At 46.1% G+C, this 25,654-nt stretch overlaps 1 protein-coding gene across 1 annotated transcript in view; it reads right to left on the reverse strand.

Moving 5' to 3' along the window:
- Positions 1 to 8,375: 8,375 nt before the first annotated feature.
- Positions 8,376 to 25,654, reverse strand: part of MLXIP (MLX interacting protein) — an 18,366-nt gene continuing 1,087 nt past the window's right edge. Inside the window, exons 2-11 of the mRNA XM_032229339.1 lie at positions 24,602 to 24,822; positions 22,309 to 22,392; positions 20,197 to 20,279; positions 17,119 to 17,746; positions 15,273 to 15,397; positions 13,516 to 13,623; positions 12,193 to 12,320; positions 11,302 to 11,425; positions 9,482 to 9,611; positions 8,376 to 9,379 (exon numbers count right to left, since the gene is read on the reverse strand). Of these exons, the coding sequence (XP_032085230.1) occupies positions 9,258 to 9,379; positions 9,482 to 9,611; positions 11,302 to 11,425; positions 12,193 to 12,320; positions 13,516 to 13,623; positions 15,273 to 15,397; positions 17,119 to 17,746; positions 20,197 to 20,279; positions 22,309 to 22,392; positions 24,602 to 24,822 (1,753 nt within the window). The 3' untranslated portion in view covers positions 8,376 to 9,257. The remainder of the gene's footprint in view (positions 9,380 to 9,481; positions 9,612 to 11,301; positions 11,426 to 12,192; positions 12,321 to 13,515; positions 13,624 to 15,272; positions 15,398 to 17,118; positions 17,747 to 20,196; positions 20,280 to 22,308; positions 22,393 to 24,601; positions 24,823 to 25,654) is intronic.

Consider the following 25,654-nt stretch of genomic DNA (forward strand, 5'->3'; position numbering starts at 1 on the left):
ATCAGCAAGATGAGCTTCTGAAACCCGTGATGGGCACATTCACCTTGGTGATTGAGCTTCAGGAAAATTATTTGAACCACACCTGTCCGGAAGAAGCCTCGGACAAAATGCCCCAGCTCGATTGTCCCAAGTACAGAGACGAAGGGGAGAGACCCTCAAGAGAGAACATGTTTCACTATATTTTCGAACTCTACAAAACCTTCCTACACAAGTTTTTGAGTTCGAAATTAAAGCTGGACCAGAATAGCCCGAGTGAAGTGTGTAAAGCTAAGGGTAATTAAAAAACAAACAAACCTAAAACTGAATTTTACTAAATGAAGGAATGTAATTTATTATAGTTCTGCTATTTTTATATATTTATCACTTTATATATTATGTAACTTAAAAGATCAAACCATGGTTGATAATATTTCGTTTATACTTTCTCAGAGAAAAGAGTTTTCATTGGTTCCAAAGAGAAACCAGTTATTTTATTATATTTAAATCTATTTAAAAATATTTGGATGATCCACTGAAGGAATGTATTCTCAAGTGGGAGTATTTTAATTTAAGGAAAGTTGCTAAGGTGCTACTGAAGATTCAGTTTACTGTTTTCAATTAACACGTGTTAATTCTAAGCGAATCGTGCCTTAAAAGCAAAAACAGTATCTATACGTAAGAAATAAATAAACTTGTATACAAAAACGGAATGCTTCCTTCTTGCAATTTTGAGGGCTTTCTTTCGGTGATTTTATTTCTGTCTTCCAGGGTTTTAATTACTCTTCTCCATTAAGAGGCCAAAGTTACCATTTCGAGTTGGATCCTGGGTTTAAATCCCACTTCTTGAAAATCATTCTAGAAGTTTGGAGCCCACTATTAATTCCCCCCAGGTAGTTTGATGAATGAAAATAATTACGACTTATTAACGGAGCCCCAAATTCCTGCGGCTAAGCAAAGCAGCTGTTAAAGAGAGTTGTGCCCCATTTTACAATCTTTTGGGGCGCAGTTGTTACGCGAACCACTGCAGCTGTTAAAATGAATCCAACGTCCCCCATCGACCTTGCTTAGTTACACCGTCATAAATGCAGGGCAGTTGCCAAAGCGGACCAGTTTTCATCGCGTGAACTTGGGGGACGCGGGCAAAGTGTGAACGCCAGTCACCAACGGCTGCTTACAGTGCCGTTGTAACTCTGAACATTCATTAAGTGAAGGGTTGCAAGTCGAGGAATCACCCATAAGGGAAGAACATCCAGACAATTGACTCTGAGCAACCCACAAGCCAGGGTGAGGTAGGATTCTGCCCACAGGTATCTCTTGCCATTTTTGCCGTCAAAAATCATGCCAACGAGTCCGGTGATATGATAGCAGTCTTCTGATATCTCAGGGGCTGCCCCAAAGAAGAGGGAGTCAAGCTATTCTCCAAGGCACCTTCAGGCAGGACAGGAAGCAATGGGTGGAAACTAATCGAGGGGAGAAGCAACTTAGAACCAAGGAGAAATTTCCTGACAGTTAGAACAATTAACCAGTGGAACAGAAGTTGCCTCCAGAAGTTGGGAACGCCCCAACACTGGAAGTCTTTAAGATGTTGGAGAGCCATTTGTCTGAAACAGTGTAGGGTTTCCTGCTTAGGCAGGGGGTTGGACTAGAAGACCTCCAAGGTCCCTTCCAACTCTGATATTGCATTGTATTGTATTGATGTAGAAAGAGTGCAGAGAAGAGCAACAAAGAGGATGAGGGGACTAGAGGCTAAAACATATGAAGAACAGTTGCAGGAAATGGGTTTAATGAAAAGAAGGACCAGGGGAGACATGATAGCAGTCTTCCAATATCTCAGGGGTTGCCCCAAAGAAGAGGGAGTCAAGCTATTCTCCAAAACACCTGAGGGCAGGACAGGAAGCAATGGGTGGAAACTAATTAAGGAGAGAAGCAACTTAGAACTGAGGAGGAATTTCCTGACAGTGAGGACAATTAATCAGTGGAACAGAAATTGTCTCTAGAAGTTGTGAATGCCCCAACACTGGAAGTCTTTAAGAAGATGTTGGAGAGCCATTTGTCTGAAATGGTGCAGGGTTTCCTACTTAGGCAGGGGGTTGGACTAGAAGACCTCCAAGGTCCCTTCCAACTCTGCTATTGCATTGTATTGTATTGTATTGATGTAGAAAGAGTGCAGAGAAGAGCAACAAAGAGGATGAGGGGACTGGAGACTAAAACATATGAAGAACGGTTGCAGGAAATGGGTTTAATGAAAAGAAGGACTAGGGAAGACATGATAGCAGCCTTCCAATATCTCAGGGGTTGCCCCAAAGAAGAGGGAGTCAAACTATTCTCCAAAGCTCCTTCAGGCAGGACAAGAAGCAATGGGTGGAAACTAATCAAGGAGAGAAGCAACTTAGAACTAAGGAGAAACTTCCTGACAGTGAGAACAATGAATCAGTGGAACAGAATTTGCCTCCAGAAGTTGTGAAGTCTTTAAGATGTTGGAGAGGCATTTGTCTGGAACGGTGTAGGGTTTCCTGCTTAGGCAGGGGATTGGACTAGAAGACCTCCAAGGTCCCTTCCAACTCTGTTCTTCTCTGTTCTTAACTTCAAGCTCTCCCGGCAAGCCTTGTTTTCATAACCCCGCCTGTCAATCACACCATCAAGTGTGGGTTTTGTGTGCATCTTACAAGGGTACGGAATGAGGCAGCCGGCAGGATCACATCTGACAAGCCTCGGTGCATTCGAACCACACGGAGTTGTCTTTTCGCCGCTCGACAACTTTCGAAACTCTCGAGCTGAACTAAACAGGATGTGTTTCTCTACCACATGAATGCAAGGAGGTTTCACAGTCTCTCTCCAAAAATCTCTTTGTGGAATCCTGGTGGAAGGCCCCCCCCCTCCCCAATTTTGTTTTTTGCTTTTTTAAAATAACAAAAAATTGGGAGGGAAAAAAATCTGGGACTTTGTTTTACGATGTATGTCGACAGTGTGCGTGCAAAAAAAAGGCAATAGTGTGCGTGCCAAAAAACGAAACGGAAGGACATTTTGATTCCCACCATGGATGCCGAAGTGGATGATGGTGTCGGAAATGGCAAAACCGACCACGAGGAAAAGAAAGCGAAGTATTCCTGTTTCCACGTGGAAACCACTTCTGCACTTTCTGCTCGAGGTGGAAAAGAATGAAACTTTTGATTTTTTTAGGTTTTAACCAATTAGACCAGTGATGGGAGAACGTGTTTTGACACTGAGCGCCGAAAAGAGAACAACTTGGCCGCGATCAAGAAGTGGAGTTGCCCAGGGGGCATGCACCCCCCCCCAAAAAAAACCCCATTAACTTCCGGTTTTTCGGCACTGTCGCACGGATAAAGGCCAACTGATTGGGGTGTGTGGATGTGTGCCAGAAACCTGGGACGGCTGACGCGGCGTGTGCCAGGCAAAATGGCTCTGTGTGACACTTCGGGCACGCGTGCCAGAGTTTTTGCCATCACGGAATTAGACTGATTTATCTTTATAGAAATGGCTTGTTCATATTATGACGACAAATCTAAAACTTGTGTTTTGATGTTAATGCTTTATTTTACTGCAACAGTCAGTCAGAAGTCAATGCTTCATTTTATTCCCCCCCCCCCCAATCATCTATCAGCATTTCTATTCACTTTTGCATTTTACAATACTCCATAAACTCAATAAAAAAATGTTTTTTCCCCCCCAATGGTTAGATAAAAAATAGCAATAGCAATTAAGACTTATATACCGCTTCATAGGGCTTTCAGCCCTCTCTAAGCGGTTTACAGAGTCAGCATATCGCCCCCAACAACAATCCGGGTCCTCATTTCACCCACCTCGGAAGGATGGAAGGCTGAGTCAACCCTGAGCCGGTGAGATTAGAACAGCCGAACTGCAGAACTGCAGTCAGCTGAAGTAGCCTGCAGTGCTGCATTTAACCACTGCGCCACCTCGGCTCTTCCTGGGGAAAAAAAAAACCTGGGAATGAAACTGTTTACTTATATTGTAGTAATTTTTAGTGTTCTTGTCTTTTTTATTTTTTTCTGTTACGATATAGAGTACTACTTATATGATGTATAAAGGACAATAATGATTTTAATGTAAAAGAGTGGGATGATTTGAATACTTTGGTATAATTGTATGTAGTGACCACTTTATATTAGAAAGATCTTTGTATATTAAGCGGATCAATCATGATGTAAGGAATAATTGATATATACATGAATTGAAATACTTAACCACTGTATGGATTAATAATTAATAATGGGAAACTATTCTTGGAATTCTGGATGATTGGTGACACTATGGTTAATTGAAAATATGAATATATATTATAAACCAATGTGAATTCTTTGTTCTAATCTTCGCTTTTCCTCCTTGGAGATAGGTGATACTATAATACTTTAAAGACTTATTGTTATTCGATAGATAATTATGAATTTAAGGAAACAAGGGTTGTTACAAATGAAAGAATATTAATGGTAATCTGAACGTATAATGCTCAATGACAGCGAAACATTTAGTTATGTTTAATGTAAACCAGTGATGTTAGTTCTAAGTTTAAGAATTGATGCACAAAAACTTGTAACCAAACGACATGCTCAATGAAATGGAGGAAAGTTGTTCTTTTTTCTCCTCTTGCTTTGTTTTGTATGTGTTGTTTTGTTTAAAAAGAATAAAAATATATCTTTAAAAGGGGAGGGGAAAGGTGTGAAAGCTAAGGCACGCATTTGTCCCCCCCCCGGACCTCCTCACCCCAGAGGGAGGGCTTAAATGGATGAGGGTCCCAGATGTTCCTGCAGCTGAGTTCAAAGGCTGCAGCCCTTCGTAGGGGAACCGATGGGGGGGGAGAAAATGTTACGCTTTTGAAGCTTGGAAAGAAAACCACTCTTTCTCCTCAAAAATAGCATTTTTATTTCTGCTGTCTCATAAAAAAACACACACATGCAGTGACGTTATCGAAAGATCGAAATGAAAGCAATTGCCACGGAATTGAAGTTTCATGCATGATAAATGTAAGATAACAAGGCAGAGACTTAACTCTGCAGCCTTCCCCCCAAAAAATGTGATTGGTAAAAACAAGGAAGAAACAAACACATATTCGTTACACAAACTTCTTCATCATCATCATTATTATTTTTTTGGCTTGCATATGTAGCACAAACTGCCCAGACAATGATTTCAAACACAGCACAGGTAAAAGAACTCCCCAGAGGCTAAAAATCCTGATTGCATTGCTAAAAAGAAATGCTTTTTTTTTTTTTTTTTTGGCTGCCTTGTGTAGATTAAAATCAGCCAGAAACCCTCAAAGAACGAATATTGAAACTGCATTAGCAATAACTTTACAAAGCTGTTCCAAAGCACGCTTCTTCTGTTCCATCCAGGTGATCAAAATGATTGTGCAGTTTGTGGTAGAAGAGCGAAGAGGGGAAGATGAGGCAGTGCGATGCATACCCAGAGCCAGTTTTCTGGGTGGAGAGAGTAGCGTTTCCCCATCGACCACCAGAGATGGACTTCAAGTCCCAGAATCCCCCAGCCAGCATGGATGGACTTCAACTCCTAGAATTCTCCAACTGCTTAAGTGGACTTCAACTCCCAGAATTCAACAGCCAGCATGGATGGATTTCAACTCCCAGAATTCTCCAACTGCTTAAGTGGACTTCAACTCCCAGAATTCAACAGCCAGCATGGATGGACTTCAACTCCCAGAATTCTCCAACTGCTTAAGTGGACTTCAACTCCCAGAATTCAACAGCCAGCATGGATGGATTTCAACTCCCAGAATTCTCCAACTGCTTAGAGAACTTCAACTCCCAGAATTCAACAGCCAGCATGGATGGATTTCAACTCCCAGAATTCTCCAACTGCTTTAGTGGACTTCAACTCCCAGAATTCAACAGCCAGCATGGATGGATTTCAACTCCCAGAATTCTCCAACTACTTAAGTAGACTTCAACTCCCAGAATTCAACAGCCAGCATGGATGGATTTCAACTCCCAGAATTCTCCAACTGCTTTAGTGGACTTCAACTCCCAGAATTCAACAGCCAGCATGGATGGACTTCAACTCCCAGAATTCTCCAACTGCTTAAGTGGACTTCAACTCCCAGAATTCAACAGCCAGCATGGATGGACTTCAACTCCCAGAATTCTCCAACTGCTTAAGTGGACTTCAACTCCCAGAATTCAACAGCCAGCATGGATGGATTTCAACTCCCAGAATTCTCCAACTGCTTAAGTGGACTTCAACTCCCAGAATTCAACAGCCAGCATGGATGGACTTCAACTCCCAGAATTCTCCAACTGCTTAAGTAGACTTCAACTCCCAGAATTCAACAGCCAGCATGGATGGATTTCAACTCCCAGAATTCTCCAACTGCTTTAGTGGACTTCAACTCCCAGAATTCAACAGCCAGCATGGATGGATTTCAACTCCCAGAATTCTCCAACTGCTTAAGTGGACTTCAACTCCCAGAATTCAACAGCCACCATGGATGGATTTCAACTCCCAGAATTCTCCAACTGCTTAAGTGGACTTCAACTCCCAGAATTCAACAGCCAGCATGGCTGACTAGGGAAATCTGGGAGTTGAAGTCCATCCACGTTAAAGCTGCCAAGTCCAAGAAAGACCATTCTAGAAGATTAAAGTGGCCCAGACGAACCAGTTATAAGGTAGAACATTGTTCTCCATTGGTGCCTGGAGGTGAGGTGGATTTGGGTTCAACAGAGAGCCATTTTTGAGCTTAAATCACAACGCCTGGGGGATTCCTTCTTTCAAGACAACCCCTTTTCAACAGCTGTGATCCGAAGGACAACCGAGCTTGCTGTTTATCGTACTTTTGAGAGAACCAAACTTATCTTACCCAAGAGATAATCTCTGTCCCCATGAAGTTCAGAAGTCTGGGTCAATCTTTAGGGCCATCAAGATTTGTTTGCCCATCTCGTTCTACTGCTCTGTGGATGGAAAGCCACTTCTCCTCCCTCAAGGCTGGTAGGACGTATCGTATGGAGTGGGTGAAGTAGGAGGACATCTTCCTCACTTGAGGCCAATACTCAAAAGAACTTCTGATGGACAATCCAGGTGGGAAATTCAGAACCGGTTACCACACAGTTTCTTTGAAGGCCACTGTCCAAGATTCGTGGGCATCACATACATACAAAGAAGTGAGACAGGAGATATGGAGAGAGGACATTCCCTCAGGGGGGTGGTGGTGTCTTCTCGGAAGTTCTCGTGAACTTCCGAGAAGACGCTGGCAGGAAGATGATCCTGGGCGAGATGAGATCTTGGCTGGTTGTCTTTATGTTCTTAAGCGGACTGTCCGTTTTTCTTCTTCTCCTGCACTTTCAAATTATTATTGCGCCCCCCAAAGGAGGGAGGGGAAATTGCATTGATATGTGCAAAAGTACAGCTGTGGAAAGAGGCTCCATTAGACCAGTGTTTCTCAACCTTGTCAACTTGAAGATGTCCGGACTTCAACTCCCAGAATTCCCCAGCAGTGGTTAGGACAGTGTTTCTCAACCTTGTCAACTTGAAGATGTCTGGACTTCAACTCCCAGAATTCCCCAGCCAGCATTCGCTGGCTGGGGAATTCTGGGAGTTGAAGTCCAGACATCTTCAAGTTGCCAAGGTTGAGAAACACTGCATTAGACAGCCGGGTGGGCTGAGACAAGGGGGCTTTGCTAAGGCAGATGGGGCCCCTCCCCCAAGACCCTCGGTTATGCTGGAAAAGGGATTGAAGGGGCTTGAGTCGAAGAGTTGAGCTCAAGGCGCTAACAGCCTCTTCTGCTACCAAGATTCTGATCAACATTATTGCCTAACAGGAGGAGAAAAATTGATAGCTATTGCAGGTATGATGGTTAAAGGTTCCCCTTGTACATGAATGCTAGTCGTTCCCGACTCTAGGGGGTGCTGCTCATCTCCGTTTCAAAGCCGAAGAGCCAGCGCTGTCCGAAGACGCCTCCGTGGTCATGTGGCTGGCATGCCTCAATGCCGAAGGAGCATGGAAACGCCGTTTCCTTCCCACCAAAGGTGGTTCCTGTTTTTCTACTTGCATTTTTTACCTGCTTTCGAACTGCTAGGTTGGCAGAAGCTGGGACGAGTCACGGGAGCTCACTCCGTTAGCTTCCCATAAGTCAAGTCTAGTTTAATGAAAAGAAGGACCAGGGGAGACATGATAGCAGCCTTCCGATCTCTCAGGGGCCGCCCCATAGAAGAGGGAGTCAAGCTATTCTCCAAAGCACCAGGACAAGAAGCAATGGGTGGAAACTAATCAAGGAGAGAAGCAATCTAGAATGGAGGAGAAATTTCCTGAAGTGAGAACAATTAATCAGTGGAACAGAAGTTGCCTCCAGAAGTTGTGAATGCTCCAACACTGGAAGTCTTTAAGAAGATGTTGGAGAGCCATTTGTCTGAAGTGGTGTAGGGTTTCCTGACTAGGCAGGGGGTTGGACTAGAAGACCTCCAAGGTCCCTTCCAACTCTTGTTATTGCATTGTATTAAGTCAAGGAGGAAACCAACCACCCCCCTGATGTTGTGCTCAATGACGGCACCTGATTTCCTTAACAGCCACAACCTGAACTGTCATTGTACACCGAAGGTGGCCTTTAATTTCGTTGTACGAGGCCAATAAAGTAAAAGAAAGTGGAAGGCCTTGAGATCTCGGCTTCCATCTTAGTTCAGCCAGGAGATATTTGAATTTCTTCCGGTTCCTTCTCTCCAATAGCAACAGCGTTTGGGGATTGTATACCACTTCACCGCACCCTCTGGAGCAACTTACAATGCAGAGCGAGAGTTGCACACTGCAAATCCTCCTTGCCACGAGCTTGCAATTCTACAAAACGGCTCCTCGTTTTGACCCGCCTCAGGAAGGATGGAAGGCTGGGTCGACCTTGAGCTCCGCCAGGATCGAACACCAGGTGGCGGGGCAGAGTTTTGCCCGCAACGCTGCGTCCTAACCACTGCAAACCCACCCCTGGTGACTGGAGGTCAGGCTGAAAGAAGAAAGCTTATTCCTAACTGCATATTATTCAGAGAGGTTGCTGGAAACGAGTTTTCCCTGAGTTGCATTATTTTCGCCTTCGACCCACAAAAGCAACGTTGAAGGACCTCAACGCTTGGATGCCTCCTCTTGGATGTCCCTGACGGTGGAGTCAGCGCAAAGAAGCTTCCCAGGCCTCCTCCTGCAGCTGGGGGAAGCGGATCCTTGTATTCTCAGCCAGCAGGAGGAAGTCCCGAACTTGAGAAGTCTCTACTGAGGCAGGGATGTCCGCCGTGGTTGACCCCGTTGTCTTCTGCTACGTTTCTCCAGGCGTTTTCTGCAGCTGTCCCAAGGCCTGGGTGGCTTGTTCCCGCAAGAGGGACGGGTCCGAGAGGATGGAGGTTGTAGTGCTTAAGTGGCGGAGACTGTTCAGAACCACTAGGAGGAAAGAGGAGGCAAAAGAAAACCAACCAGATGAGTTAATTCCCGTGACATTCCCGACAAGACAAGGGAGAAGATCTGGTGAGCAACTCAACTTACTGGGCCTCAGGACGGGGAGCGAGCAGTGTTTCTCCAGCCACGCCAAGGCTGTCCGGTTCAGCTCCTGCAGGCTGGTGGTGGACACCATCTCGTTGAAGGTTTCAAACAAAGGCTTGATGATGACGCTGAACTGCAGGAAAACACGGGTTAAGGGGCCAAATGGACCGAGGTTGGGATTTCCGGACACTCGGTGGAGGGGAGGAGGGCTGGAACGCAGGGTACCTCCGGGGAGGTTAAACCGAGGCAAAGGTCCCACCAGTTTATTGGTTTATGAAGCTCCTCAAGCTTCTCCAGAACTATGAAAAGTTGGGGAGCAATCAAGAACGCAAACAGGAGGTTCTACAGAAATTACTATTTTGCCCAGTTCCATCCATCTGTCCGTCTATCCATCCATCTGTTCATCCACCCATCCATCCATCTACCCATCCATCCATCCATCCATCCATCCACCCACCCACCCAATGCATCCATCCATTGTCCATCCACCTAAACATCCATCCATCTGTTCGTACATGCATCCACCCATCCATCCACCTGTCCGTCCATCCATCCATCCATCCATCCGTCCGTCCATCCATCCATCCATCCATCCATCCATCCATCCATCCATCCATCCATCCATCCATCCATCTGTCCGTCCATTTACCCATCCATCTATCCACCCACCCATCCACCCACCCACCCATGCATCAATCCACCGTCCATCCACCTACACATCAATCCATCCATACGTCTGTCCATCCATCCATCCACCTGTCCATCCAGCTATCCATCCATCTGTCCGTCCATTTACTCATCCATCCATCCATCCATCCAGCCAGCCAGCCAGCCAGCCAGCTACCCATCCATCCGTCCATCCATGCATCCACCCGTTCATCCATCCATCCATCCATCCATCCATCCATCCACCTGTCCATCCAGCTATCCATCCATCTGTCCGTCCATTTACTCATCCATCCATCCATCCATCCATCCAGCTACCCATCCATCCATCCGTCCATCCATGCATCCACCCGTTCATCCATCCATCCATCCATCCATCCATCCATCCACCTGTCCATCCAGCTATCCATCCATCTGTCCGTCCATTTACTCATCCATCCATCCATCCATCCATCCAGCTACCCATCCATCCATCCGTCCATACATGCATCCACCCGTTCATCCATCCATCCATCCATCCATCCATTTGTCCATTCATCCATCCACCTGTCCATCCATCTTCCCATCCATCTTCCCATCCATCCGTACATCCATCCATCCATCCATCCACTTGTCCATCCATCCATCCATCCACTTGTCCATTCATCCATCCACCTGTCCATCCATCTTCCCATCCATCCATCCATCCATCCATCCATCCATCCATCCATCCATCCATCCATCCACTTGTCCATCCATCCATCCATCCACCTGTCCATCTACCATCCATCCATCCATCCATCCATCCATCCACCTGTCCATCCATCCACCTGTCCATCCATCCATCCACCTGTCCATCCATCTACCCATCCATCCATCCGTACATCCATCCATCCATCCATCCACCCACTTGTCCATCCATCCATCCACCTGTCCATCCACCTGTCCATCCATCTATCAGTCCATCCATCCACCTTTCCATCCACCTGTCCATCCATCCATCCATCCATCCACCTGTCCGTCCATCCATCCATCCATCCATCCATCCATCCATCCATCCATCCATCCACCCGTCCCTCCATTTGTCCTCCCTTGACAAAAATTACATCCAAATTCTCTCCTTCCCCTGTCCGGCCTTTGGCTCTTCCCCAAGTTCCACCCGCGTCAAAGGAGGATACAATCCAGAATTTCACGTTTTGCTGGCTCCGGTTCCGGATGTACTCTTCAAACAGGCTCCTCATCTGGTCAAACCGCTGCCTGGTGATGGGGACCCCCGTGGCAGGCAACTGTTGATGGCAGGAGCTGAAGAAGAAGGAAAGAAAGAGAGAAAAGTCACTGAAACCTTCAGACCGGAAGGGAGAGAAGGGATCAAAACAGGTGGGATTTCTTTACAGGTGTCCCTCGACTTACAAATATTCGGTTAATGGCCACTGCAAGTGACCACGCCACTGGAAAAGGCCACGTGTAACCAGTTCTCGCACTGAGGACCATCGAAGGATCCCCAACGGTTGTTGTATCCCAAGTGATCCCTTTTTGTAACCTTCCCAGTCGAATTACGACAAGCAAAGGAAGGAGGGGAGGCAGATTTGCTTAATGACCCAATTCACTTAAGAGCGGATGGACTGCAAGGCCATCCAACCGGTCAGTCCTAGAGGAGATCCACCCTGGCTGCTCTTTAGAAGGCCAGATCCTGAAGAGGAAACTCAAAGACTTTGGCCACCTGATGAGAAGGAGGAAGGACTCCCTGGAGAAGAGCCTCATGCTGGGAACGATGGAGGCCAAAATAAGAAGAAGGGGACGACAGAGAAGGAGGTGGCTGGATGGAGCCACTGAAGCAGCCGGCCTGAGCTTCAATGGACTCCAGAGGATGGGAGAGGACAGGAAGGCCTGGAGGAACGTTGTCCATGGGGTCGCGATGGATCGGACACCATACACAACAATATTTTTTTTCAGCATTCCTAGGGATAGTTGGCTGCCCAGAGTGGCTTCTATGAGAGGGATGGCCATTGAAATCAAGTAAGTCAACCAAGAAAGGGGAGACCAAAGGTGTAGCTACTCCATATCCTCACGTGATGGCTGCGTTCAGCTCCACCGTCTCCTCCCGAAGGCGCCTGGCTTCCTCCTGCATCTGCGAACGCTCCTGCTGCAGCTTGGCAATGTACTCCACCGTCTTCTGGAGGGTCAGGGCGTGGCTGATCTGCGGGGGCACCAAAAAGTGGGTCCACACTGAGCTCAGATGGGGGGAGAAAGGGGGAGGACACCCCCCTGGGCCTGTAATCTGGCATTTAGGGAAAGGAGGAGGAGGGGGAAGAAGGAAAGAAGGAAGGAAGGAGGGATAGGAACAAAGGCGAAGATGGATGGATGGATGGATGGGTGGGTGGACAGAAGGATGGAAGGGATAGGAAAAAGGAGAGGATGGATGGATGGATGGATGGATGGATGGATGGATGGATGGATGGGTGGGTGGGTGGGTGGGTGGATGGATGGATGGATGGAAGGAAGGAAGGAAGGAAGGAAGGAAGGAAGGAAAGGAACGAAGGCGAAGATGGATGGATGGATGGGTGGACAGAAGGATGGAAGGGGTAGGGAAAAGGAGAGAATGGATGGAAGGAAGAAAGGAAGGAAGGAAGGAGGGTGGGAGTATAGGAACAAAGGGATGGATGGATGGATGGACAGAAAAAAGGAAGGGATAGGAAAAAGGAGAGGATGGATGGATGGAAGGAAGGAAGGAAGGCTAGGAACAATGGAGAGGATGGATGGATGAATGAATAGATGGATGGATGGACAGAAAAAAGGAAGGGATAGGAAAAAGGAGAGGATGGATGGATGGATGGATGGATGGATGGATGGAAGGAAGGAAGGAAGGAAGGAAGGAAGGAAGGAAGGAAGGAAGGAAGGCTAGGAACAATGGAGAGGATGGATGGATGAATGAATAGATGGATGGATGGATGGACAGAAGAAAGGAAGGGATAGGAACAAAGGAGAGGAAGGAAGGATGGAAGGGATAGGAAAAAGGAGAGGATGGATGAATGGAAGGAAGGAAGGCTAGGAACAATGGAGAGGATGGATGGAGGAATGAATAGATGGGTGGATGGACAGAAGAAAGGAAGGGATAGGAACAAAGGAGAGGAAGAAATAGGAACAATGGAGAGGATGGATGGAGGGATGGATGGAAGGAAGGAAGGAAGGAAGGAAGGAAGGAAGGAAGGAAGGAAGGAAGGAAGAAAGGAAGGAAGGAAGTCAACTCCCCAATAAAATCATTTGGGCTGGTACTCAGAAGCAGCTTCCCCCATCACAGATCTTCCACGCAATGCTTGGCAGATGTGGGGGGGGGAGGAGGAGGAAGGGAGGAAAACACTTGGGGGTTCAATCCCCCCCACGAAATGACTTACCGATTTAGAGTTTGGGGAGACCAGGCTGTTGAGGGTGCCGAATCCAATCTTGATATTACACCTCCGCTTCTGCTCGGCTGAGATATGCTTCATTCTGCGACTCTGTGGCTATTAAAACCAAACAACCCCCCCCCCAATTACTTTAACCCTTTGTTTCTCAACCCTTAAGACAGGTGGACTTCAATGCCCAGAATTCCCCAGCCCAGCCTCCTTCCCCTCCCCCCCTCCGTCTGCCTTGAGAGTCCAGGTACTCCTTGACTTTCATTTACTGACCATTCACAGTTACAACCACATTTAGCGACCGTTCTAAGTTACGACGGGCACTGGGGGAAAAGGGACCCATGACCAGTTTCTCACACCGACGACTGTTGCAGACTTTCATGATCAAAATTCAGATACTTGGCCACTAACTCCTACTTAATGACGGTTGCAGTGTCCTGGGTGGTCATGTGATTCCCCTTTGGCGACCTTCTGACGATTAAAGTCAAGTGTGTGTGTGTGTGTGTGTGATCCACTTAACAGCTAGGTGTCTAAAACAGGGCAATACCCCCTTAACCAATGTCTCACTTAGCAACATACATTTTTGGGCTCCCTTGTGGTCGTAATTCAAGGACCTGGGACCTGTACCTGTGCAAGCTAAGGCTCAGCTCGCTCACTGTCACACCTGAGAGCCGTACCTGAGGCTCAGGGATTCTGCCCCGCCAATCCCCAACCTGGATGGGCTGAGGAAGGTGAGGTGTTCTCCCTGCTTCAGATCCAATTCCTTTAGAATTTTTTTTAAAAAATTGTAAAGGTTTTTTTAAAAAAATGTAAAGGTTTTTTAAAAACTTTTAAGGTTTTAAAAATTTTTTAAGGTTTTAAAATTTTTTAAAGGTTTTTAAAAAATTTTTAAAGGTTTTAAAAAATTTTTAAAGGTTTTCTAAAAAAATGTAAAGGTTTTAAATTACTCAGATTGCGAAGGAACTGCTAGGGCAAGCTGGCTCATGGTTTAAAATAAATTTTAAAGGTTTTTTTAAAAATTTAAAGGTTTTTAAAACTTTTTAAAGGTTTTTTAAAAAATTTAAAGGTTTTCTAAAGAAATGTAAAGGTTTTAAATTACTCAGATTGCGAAGGAACCGCTAGGCTAAGCTGGCCCAAGATTTTAAATACATTTTAAAGGTTTTTAAAAAATTTGAAAGGTTTTCTAAGGAAATGTAAAGGTTTTAAATTACTCAGATTGTGAAGGAACCGCTAGGCTAAGCTGGCCCAAGGTTTTAAATACATTTTAAAGGTTTTTAATTTTTTTAAAGGTTTTCTAAGAAAATGTAAAGGTTTAAATTACTCAGATTGCGAAGGAACTGCTAGGCTAAGCTGGGCCAAGGTTTTAAATACATTTTAAAGGTTTTTTTAAAAATTTTAAAGGTTTTCTAAAGAAATGTAAAGGTTTTAAATTACTCAGATTGCGGAGGAATTGCTAGGCTAAGCTGGCTCAAGGTTTTAAATACATTTTAAAGGTTTTTAAAATTTTTTTAAAGGTTTTCTAAAGAAATGTAAAGGTTTTTAATTACTCAGATTGCGAAGGAACCGCTAGGCTAAGCTGGCTCAAGGTTTTAAATAAATTTTAAAGGTTTTAAAAAAAAATTAAAGGTGTTTTAAAATTTTAAAGGTGTTTTAAATTTTTTAAAAGGTTTTTAAATTTTTTAAAAGGTTTTTAAATTTTAAAAAAGGTTTTTAAAATTTTTTTAAAGGTTTTTAATGGTTTCCAGATTTCAACTCACCTTGAAGAGGGAGACCTGTGGCTCAGGTGTGCCTTTCCTGGACCGGTTACTCTGGGGGGAGTGAGGGCTGAGTCCCTGCTCGGATGGGTGGGGAGAAGCCTGTCTCGACGGCTGGCAGTCCCGGACTTGAGAAGAGAAGAAACGACAACACACACACACACACACACACACACACACACACACACACAGAGCCCGTCAACAAAGCCCAGCTAAGCCGCAGCGGCACAAGAGATTTGATTTAATCACTGCTTATCTTGCCTGCCTTTTCCTGCAGGGCAGAAAGCGGTGTAAAAAAGGACCGGTTTCTTTTCAGGGAAATACCCTTCATTTAGTGACCGTCGGAAGTTACAACAGGGCTGCAAAAAGTGACTTAGGGCCGTTTTTCCACCCTTGCGACTGTTCCGGCATCCTCATGGACAGCAGATCCAAATTCAGATGCTTGCCAATGGGTTCATACTTATCACGGTCGCAGTGTCGTCGAGGGTGGGGGGTGGGGGGCGTTTACCCGATCCCCTTTTGCGACCTCCTTGATGAGCAAAATCAAATGGTGGGGAAAGCCGGATTCACTTAACAACTGCGTCACTAATTGAAGAACTGCAGTGATTTAATAGTGGCAAGGACGGTCATAAAACGGGGCAAAATTCACTTAGCAACTGTCTTTCTTAGCCGGAGAAATTGTGTCTTGCTTAGCGATAGAAGCTGAACTGTGGTCGTTAAGGCAAGGACTGACCTGTTCTTCTGACCTAGGCTTCCCCAAAAAGCACGAAGATTCCTGGTCCCGACAAAAACCCCTTTTATTAAACGAATGTGAATTCCTCTCATTCACATCCAGCCAAGGCCTGGCAAATAGTCTTTCCAAGGAGTATTTATAACCACAGACCTTATCTAGCTTGGAAAGCTGCCATGTCAATATTTTCCCAATGAGGTGCTGTGCAAGGAAAGACTCTGGGCACAGAGTCTCTGAGATTCATGGACAGATCTTCACACTCCCGAAACTTATCTAACAACCGAACAAAGGAATTGCTTCCTGCAAAAGCCCCCTCCCCTTTCGCTTCTCTTTTATTCCCTCTGGGAGGGGCCATTCACGGTTCATTTGTGGCCTTACTCCCAAGTCAACTCCTGTTTTTTAGCTGTTCCCTTCGTCTGGCCACTCTGCGCATGAGCACACTGGGAACAGGCTCCAGCTGTTCCTCTGCCTCACTGATCTCTGACTCTGAAGGCAGCTGAGAGCCGAGGTGGCGCAGTGGGTAGAGTGCAGTACTGCAGGCTACTTCAGCTGACTGTTATCTGCAGTTCGGCGGTTCAAATCTCACCAGGCTCAGGGTTGACTCAGTCTTCCATCCTTCCGAGGTGGGTGAAATGAGGACCCAGACTGTGGGGGCGATATGCTGACTCTGTAAAGTGCTTAGAGAGGGCTAAAAGCCCTATGAAGCGGTATATAAGTCTAACTGCTATAACTGCTATTGCTATACGGCCCTGGCCCCCTCTCTGCCTCTGACACAGAGCCCACCTCAGAGCCTTCCCCACACTTCAGGACTGGCCCATCTTCCTCCCCAACCCTCCTCACTTTCCGACTCTGCCGCCAGCTCCATTGGGCAGCTGGCGGGCCGCAACACCTGCACTGAATGTTATTATTGCACTCAAGGCCCTTTGTGCGTGCTCAGGAGCTAAAAGACTTTTTTTTTTTTACCACGATTCACTGAACAACTGTGGCAAGAAAGGAAAGATTCACTTAACAAAGGTCTCCCTTGGCGATAGAAATTGTGGTCGTAAGTCAAGGACTACCTGTACAGTGCCGGGAGCCCCTCCCGAATGCCCCCCACTCACCCAGCCCACAGCCCCTCACCTTGGGAGAGGAAGGCACTGTTCAGCATCAAAGGCACAGGCTCCGCGGGGGCGGGGGCAATATGCTGGGGTTTCCTGGCCCGCAGACCAGGGCCCGCCATGGGGAGGACGAAGGGGGCGGGCGGGTGGAGGAGCGCTTGTGGATGTACCACCGCCGCCTGGAGTGTGGCCACCGTACACGGCACCCCCGCCCCGGGCTGCTGGGGGGCCAAGAGTCCCGCCGGGCCGTGGCTGAAGGCGGTGGCCTGCACGTTCTGCGTGGGGGAGGCCGAGGCGGTGTGGGTGATGACGGAAGGCTTGGCGGGGCCGAACTTCGCCGCCTCGGACGGCGTGAAGATGGGGACCTGCAAGGCCAGCTCTGGGTTCAAGGACAGCAGGGTCTGCTGAGGCGGTTGCGGTGGGACGTCCGCCTGGAGAGGCAGCCCCAGGGCCGCAAAGCGAGGCAGGAAGTGGGCCTGGGGCAGCTCGGAGGGGAAGCTGGGCGTCTGCAGGCAAGGCCCCTCGTTCTTCAGGCCCAGGCACTGGTCGGGGGAGAGGAGGGACTCAGGCACCGGAGGGGCCACCAGCTCTTCGCCCAGGCTGACGGTCGCAAGCGGGCTGCGCAACGCGGTCGGGGAGAGGCTCGGCGTCTGGAAAAAGACAGGAGTCCTATTATCGGTCCAATAAACAGAAAGGCATTTACTGCTTAAATTTGAAGTAGTGATTAGAAATTGTGGGGATTCTGCGATATCTATACTCCCGGGACGGACCAAATATTGTTAGTATTTGCCGTTATTAGTATTGGAATATTGAAGCTAGAGGTGGAATAACCAGCTGTTGTGACTCAGCAGAAGTTTGCTGTGAGTTGAGTCGGGATGCAAGATTAACAATGCAGCTGGGGCTCGTTAGTGGCGCCTTCTGGTGATAAAAGGACGGATGGTGCCACGCCCTGGTTGCAGGAGTCAATGTTCATCGTTCATCGGCCGTGGTTCGTTTGTGAGAGACACTTGGAGAAGTGATTGGCTTTCTGTAACCCTGATTCAAGGAGACACTTGGAGAAGTGAATTGTTTTGTAAGAGTTTTGTTTTGCATTCTGTTATCTTCTTGCCAGAGACTTGATTTATGTTTATTTTTGGGCTTGCAGCCAGTCTGAGCCGAGGACTGATAAAGTTCTTCCCTTTTAAGTTTGTCTGCCTGTCGTCTGTTAACGAGCGAAGGAGGGGGGACAGAACAAACAGCCATTCTTAAAATATTAAACGATAGCATTTAGTAGTGGGTAATCAAGACAGGGCGCAAAGAAATGTTATTTATGTTTAAATGGATTCATGGGAAAATGATAAAAGGATGACGGAAAGAGACTAACATTGTTGGAAGATTAGAATTATACGTATCTATTGATATCAGTATTTTTAGGATTGTTTAAAAAAAGACACAGTCAATGCACTGTTCACAAAATATGTATGTTTCAGTTAAATTTTAACTAATAGGGGGAAAATGTTATGATATAGGATACAGTTAATTAAAGAAAGGATAATGATAATAAATTATATACATGGAGGATTAGAAAACTTTGGTATTAAATATTATGGATGTTTAGCTAAAACAGGATATGAGTGAGGACTTAATGTTAACGGAGGATTTTATAAATAAGTAAATGAAATGCCAGCATGTGGTTATGGATTGAATCTTGGTCTACTTAAGGAGGAAGGATGTTTAAATAACTGTAGTCAAATAAAAGTGGAGGCATGATGATGTTAATATAGTAAATATTTGAGTTGAGATATTTGAATTAATATGAATTATATTTGATGACGGTGGAAGAGATGCACAAAAGCTTTTTGTAACCAGCTGATATACTTTTTACAATATATGTTTGTTTTGAAAATAAATAAATAAATAATTTATTTATTAGAAAAATATGTATGTTTATACTGGAAAATATATATATATATATATATTGTGTGTGTGTGTGTGTGTGTGTGTGTGTGTGTGTGTGTGTGTGTGTGTGTGTAAAAAGAAAATGGGTTTCCTGCCTGGAAGGCTTCTAGGGTGGAGCTGAAAGGCAAGAGGGAAGCAGTGTGCTCCCTCCCATATTTGGGCACGCCAGGTGCTTTGACATAACACTTAAACATTTCCTTGGCTCAGCTGATAAGGGAGGAGAACTTGTGGCTTAGTGGTTAACACAACTGCCTAATATGTAATACAGCCCAGGTGCGATTCCCAGTAAGGGTATGGCTAGCTGATGAGAGCTAAATAGCTTGAAATAGATCTATACTAGTCTCCCTTTATTTATTTATCAGCACAAATGCAACACAAAAACGGTTTCCTGCCTGGAAGGCTCCTAGGGTGTGGAGCTGAAAGGCAAAAGGGAAGCAGTGCGCTCCCTCCCATATTTGGGCATGCCAGGTGCTTTGATATATCTATATATATCTCTATCTCTATCTCTATCTCTATCTCTATCTCTATCTCTATCTCTATCTCTATCTCTCTCTCTCTCTATCTCTATCTATCTATCTATCTATCTATCTATCTATCTATCTATCTATATATATATATATATATATATATATATATAATATTTATGCTGATAAATAAATAAAGGGAGACTAGTATAGATCTATTTCAAGCTATTTAGCTCTCATCAGCTAGCCATACCCATGCTTGGAATCGAACCTATATATATACTATTTTACAGATAATAAAAGTGCAATCAATCACTGTTTCTCAACCTGGAGCTCTTTAAAAGGCGTGGACTTCAACTCCCAGAATTGCCCAGCCAGCAGAATTCTGGGAACTGAAGTCCACCCCTCTTAATGTGCTTAAGGTTGAGAAGAATTGGTTAAACTGAGCCCCTGAGCTCCAGCAACCATAGAGTCCGTTCTCTAGAGAGGCCAGGCTTCGGGGGAATTCTGGGAGTGGAAGTCCACACTCTTAAATTGGCCGAGGTTGGAAAGCTACTGGACTAAATAAATAAAGGAGGGAAAATTTGAAAGATTCACACAGAACAAAGGGGAAAAAAACACTGGCTACTTGGTGACCTCGGATGTGCTGCCCCGTGTCTCACCGCCCCACTTCGGCTTCACCGCTTCCCTTTTCTCACCTGGGCACAATGATCAATGGCCCCCGACAAAGAGGCACTGGAGGTCAGGCTGGAGGTAGTGATGGTCGGAGAGGCGAAAATATCTGACCGAGAGAGAACAAAGAGAATCAAATCCTGATTATATTCCCCTTCTTCCTCATGCGCCACAGCGGCGCAGTGGTCAGAGTGCGGTACTGCAGGCTGCTTCTGCTGCTTTCCGGCTGCCTGCAATTTGGGAAGTTCGAATCTGACCGGCTCAAGGTTGACTCAGCCTTCCGTCTTTCCGAGGTGGGTAAAATGAGGACCCAGATTGTTGGGGGCAAGAGGCTGACTCTGTAAACTGCTTAGAGAGGGCTGTGAAGCACTATGAAGTGGTATAGAAGTCCTTCCTTCCTCCCTCCCTCCCTCCCTCCCTCCCTCCTTCCTTCCTCTTAGAATGCAGTATTGCAGGCTAATTCTGCCGAATGCCAGCAGTTCTATGCTGACCGGCTCAAGGTTGACTCAGCCTTCCGTCCTTCCGAGGTCGGTAAATAAGGACCCAGACCGTTGGGGGGCAATAGGCTGACTCTGTAAACTGCTTAGAGAGGGCTGGAAAGGACTGTGAAGCGGTATATAAGTCTAAGTGCTATTGTCCGTCCTTCTTTCCTTCCTTCCTTCCTTCCTTCCTTCCTTCCCTCCCTCCCTCCCTCCCTCCCTCCCTCCCTCCTTCCTTCAGTTTGACTCAGCCTTCCATCCTTCCAAGGTGGGTAAAATGGGGACCCAGACTGTTGGGGGGCAAGAGGGTGACTCTGTAAACCGCTTAGAGAGGGCTGTAAAAGCACTGTAAAGCGGTATATAAGTCTAAGGGCTATTGCTATTCTGCTGTTTTGGGAACAAGCCAGCTCCATCATTAAGCACGAAATCCTTTGGGTGCCAAACCTCTCCATCCTGACAGGTGGGTCATTTATATTTCAAATTTGTAACCTTCACACATATACGGAAATGGTGAATATGGAAAAAAAACAAAACTCCCAAGGGAACAGAAGCCCACCCACGGAGATAAAAACAGGAGGAAAGAGTCCAGAAATTAACCTGAGCCAAAGTCTGCGGGAAGAGAGACAGACCTGTTTTTAGCCAGTCAGGGAAACAAGAACAAGCAAAGGAATTCTCACTTTAATTTTTTCTGATAGGTCAGGGTTAAACTCCGGGAACCTGGGTGCCCCCTGGGCTTGGTGGTTCCCTTGGGTGCAAAAATGCTTGCTTTTTTTAAAACAGCAAGAAATACCGATTTTAAAGCATGAAACTCCAGCCCGAATCTCGTCCCCTTCGTCCGTTTTTCCATTTGGACACAAAAAATAATTTGGCCTCCAAAGCACCCATTTTTCTAATCGCGGCATCAGGATGTTTCCTCTTCTGGATGCAAAAAGGCTTGATTTTTTAAAACGGCAAGAAATACCCTTTTTAAGCTTTAAATATCCACCCTGAATCTCGTCCTCGTATCCGTTTCTGCATTTGGGCACAAAAAAAAATTTGGCCTCCAAAGCACCCATTTTTCTAATCACAGCATCAGGATGTTTCCTCTTCTGGATGCAAAAATGGCAAGAAATATCATTTTTAAGCTTTAAATTCCACCCCGAATCTCGTCCCAGCATCTGTTTTTATACTTAGCAATAGCAGTTAGACGGATATACCGCTTCATAGGGCTTTCAGCCCTCTCTAAGCGGTTTACAGAGTCAGCATATTGCCCCCAACAACAATCCGGGTCCTCATTTTACCCACCTCGGAAGGATGGAAGGCTGAGTCAACCCTGAGCCGGTGAGATTTGAACAGCCGAACTGCAGAAGTGCAGTCAGCTGAAGTAGCCTGCAGTGCTGAATTTCACCACTGCGCCACCTCGGCTCAAAAAACTTTTTGACCCCAAATCCTATTCCCTCTTCCACTCCACCAACCTCCCCCACTCCCTTTGTAGCACTGATGACGTTACCTAGTTGGGTCATGGAACGCTTGCAAGGAACCCACCAAGCTCAGAGAGCAGCTGAAGGACTGCATAATTTTGGGGTGACTGAGACAATATTCCAGCCGCTTCAATTCCACAGGGATCCTTTTCTGTCTAAGGGCACGGGGGCTGGCAAGCCAGAAACCCCTCTGGCTCACCTGGGAAAAAATCCAGAGTCTCCATCCAGTTGGGCTGCAGAGGGTAGAGTCCCGGCTGAATCATGTCGGCGTTGCCCAGGTGTGCTAGAAACACGTGGGAAAAAAACCCCCCAAAACATGAGATTTCGCAGATGTGGGCGGGCGAAGGAAGCAGGGACGAAAAAGGAGGCATCCTCCTGGAATTAGTTCAGTTTGGAATATGAGAGTCTGTTGGCAAGGCTCTGGATTTTGATCACGTGGCCAGGGGGGATGTTACAGTGGTCCGAAGTATGAAAAACGGCCGTTTTTCAGTGCCGTTGTAACTCCAAACGCATACGAAATGAGCCGTTGCAAATTGGGGACTATCTATAACAGGGAGCAGACTTGGGAGATATTTGGGGGCAAATTTTGAGGATTGGGGTTCATTTGCATCCTTTTAGAGAGTTGTTGAGGCCAGTTGGAGGTATATCTCAGGTGGCCTCGACGACTGGCTAAAAAGGATGGAAATGACCAGCTTTCTGCAAGGAATATAAATCCTCCAAGTGGCCTCAATGACCCTCTAAAAGGATGCAAATGACCAGCTGTCTGCAAGGAGTATAAAACTTCCAAGTGGCCTCAATGACCCTCTAAAAGGATGCAAATGACCAGTTGTCTGCAAGGAGTATAAATCCTCCAAGTGGCCTCAATGACCCTCTAAAAGGATGCAAATGACCAGCTGTCTGCAAGGAATATAAATCCTCCAAGTGGCCTCAATGACCCTCTAAAAGGATGCAAATGACCAGCTGCCTGCAAGGAATATAAATCCTCCAAGGGGCCTCAATGACCCTCTCAAAGGATGCAAATGACCAGCTGTCTGCAAGGAGTATAAATCCTCCAAGTGGCCTCAATGACCCTCTCAAAGGATGCAAATGACCAGCTGTCTGCAAGGAATATAAATCCTCCAAGTCGCCTCAACGACCCTCTCAAAAGGATGCAAATGACCAGCTGTCTGCAAGGAATATAAATCCTCCAAGTGGCCTCAATGACCCTCTAAAAAGGATGCAAATGATCGGCTGTTTGCAAGGAATATAAATCCTCCAAGTGGCCTCAACGACCCTCTAAAAGGATGCAAATGACCAGCTGTCTGCAAGGAATATAAATCCTCCAAGTGGCCTCAATGACCCTCTAAAAGGATGCAAATGATCAGCTGTCTGCAAGGAGTATAAATCCTCCAAGTCGCCTCAACGACCCTCTAAAAGGATGCAAATGACCAGCTGTCTGCAAGGAGTATAAATCCTCCAAGTGGCCTCAATGACCCTCTAAAAGGATGCAAATGACCAGCTGTCTGCAAGGAGTATAAATCCTCCAAGTGGCCTCAATGACCCTCTAAAAGGATGCAAATGACCAGCTGTCTGCAAGGAATATAAATCCTCCAAGTGGCCTCAATGACCCTCTAAAAGGAAGCAAATGACCAGCTTTCTGCAAGGAATATAAATCCTCCAAGTGGCCTCAATGACCCTTTTAAAAGGATGCAAATGACCAGCTGCCTGCAAGGAATATAAATCCTCCAAGTGGCCTCAATGACCCTTTTAAAAGGATGCAAATGACCAGCTGTCTGCAAGGAGTATAAATCCTCCAAGTGGCCTCAATGACCCTCTCAAAAGGATGCAAATGACCAGTTGTCTGCAAGGAATATAAATCTTCCAAGTGGCCTCAATGAGTCTCTAAAAAGGATGCAAATGACCAGATGCTTGCAAGGAGTATAAATCCTCCAAGTGGCCTCAATGACCCTCTAAAAGGATGCAAATGACCAGCTGTCTGCAAGGAGTATAAATCCTCCAAGTGGCCTCAATGACCCTCTAAAAGGATGCAAATGACCAGCTATCTGGAAGGAGTATAAATCCTCCAAGTGGCCTCAACGACCCTCTAAAAGATGCAAATGACCAGCTGTCTGCAAGGAGTATAAATCCTTCAAGTGGCCTCAACGACCCTCTCAAAGGATGCAAATGACCAGCTGCCTGCAAGGAATATAAATCCTCCAAGTGGCCTCAATGACCCTCTAAAAGGAAGCAAATGACCAGCTGTCTGCAAGGAGTATAAATCCTCCAAGTGGCCTCAATGACCCTCTCAAAAGGATGCAAATGACCAGCTGTCTGCAAGAAATATAAATCCTTCCCGTTTCCACCATCCAGTCAGAGCTGAAGAATCTTCTTGGATGAGAAGTGAAACGCCTTCGAAAGGGAGGGGGGAGGAAATCCAGTTGGCTCTTGGGGAAAAAAGCACCCTTGGGACTAGCAGCCACTAGGTCCAAGGGAGGTGGAAAGCGGACTCTTACCTCTCTCCTTCGAATTTGGCCAGGTGACCAGCTGGTGACTGGACAGGGTGGAGAAGAGGGTGTCCGAAGATCCCGACATGTAATCATCAGTGGTGAAAAACTCTTCCAGTTCCATGGGGCTGTCCTTCTTGAAGAAGCCATCGTCCTGTGGGGTGGGTTGGGGGGTGGGGTGGAGGGGAAGGACAGGAGAAGGTGAAGTGGTGGAGGGACTGGGGGGCCCCCTGCAGGGCAGGGGACAGAGAAGAGGCTGAAAAATGATTCTAGCGCTAAGATTGGTACTCCTCTTTTAAAACAGGGGGTGTTCAACCTTGACAACTTTTAAGACTTGTGGACTTCGATTCCCAGAATTCCCCAGCCAGCATGGAATCCTCCCCAGCCAGGAATTCTGGGAGTTGAAGTCCACAAGACTTAAAAGTTGCCCTTTAAAATCTATCTCGGATACCTATTTAGGAGTGGAGCAGAGCCAAAGGAAGACCATCAAGTGCTCCATTCAAACAATAGAGGGTTTTTTAAAAAATTTATATTCTCTTATATATAGTTACAAGTACACATTCACGTAGTTCTTGTTCTTATTTATCTTTATGTAAGGCCTGCCTTTATATTCCTTTTAGGATCTTGGCCTGACACACTTTCTCTTATTTCATTATGCTGTTTCTTTAAGTATAGTCGACGGGAGGGGGAAATGGAAGGAGTAGGATTGTGGAATGTATTGTTTTTCATTCTTTACTAGAAGCCAAGGTCGTCCTTTGTCTCCACACCAGTACACCTGACCGGAAGAAGCTGGGCATGGACGCCAGCGTGGAAGAAGGAGATTGGACCATGTGATGGACTGTGGGTGTGGGGGCAAGATCATGAACTTTTAACTGGGTGGGATTCTGATGTAACTTCCAGAGTTGGAATCCCACAGCACGATGCCAACATGCCTGCCTTATTAAATTGGGACTTTAAGCATAGTTTTGCCTTCGACTCTGATTTAATTCTGCATGGCGCTGACACTTTATCACTTTTACATATTTGTTTTTCCACATAAAAGGTTAAAATATACATTCCATC

Source organism: Thamnophis elegans, chromosome 13, assembly GCF_009769535.1.
Source record: "Thamnophis elegans isolate rThaEle1 chromosome 13, rThaEle1.pri, whole genome shotgun sequence".
Classification (NCBI taxonomy): Eukaryota; Metazoa; Chordata; class Lepidosauria; order Squamata; family Colubridae; genus Thamnophis; species Thamnophis elegans.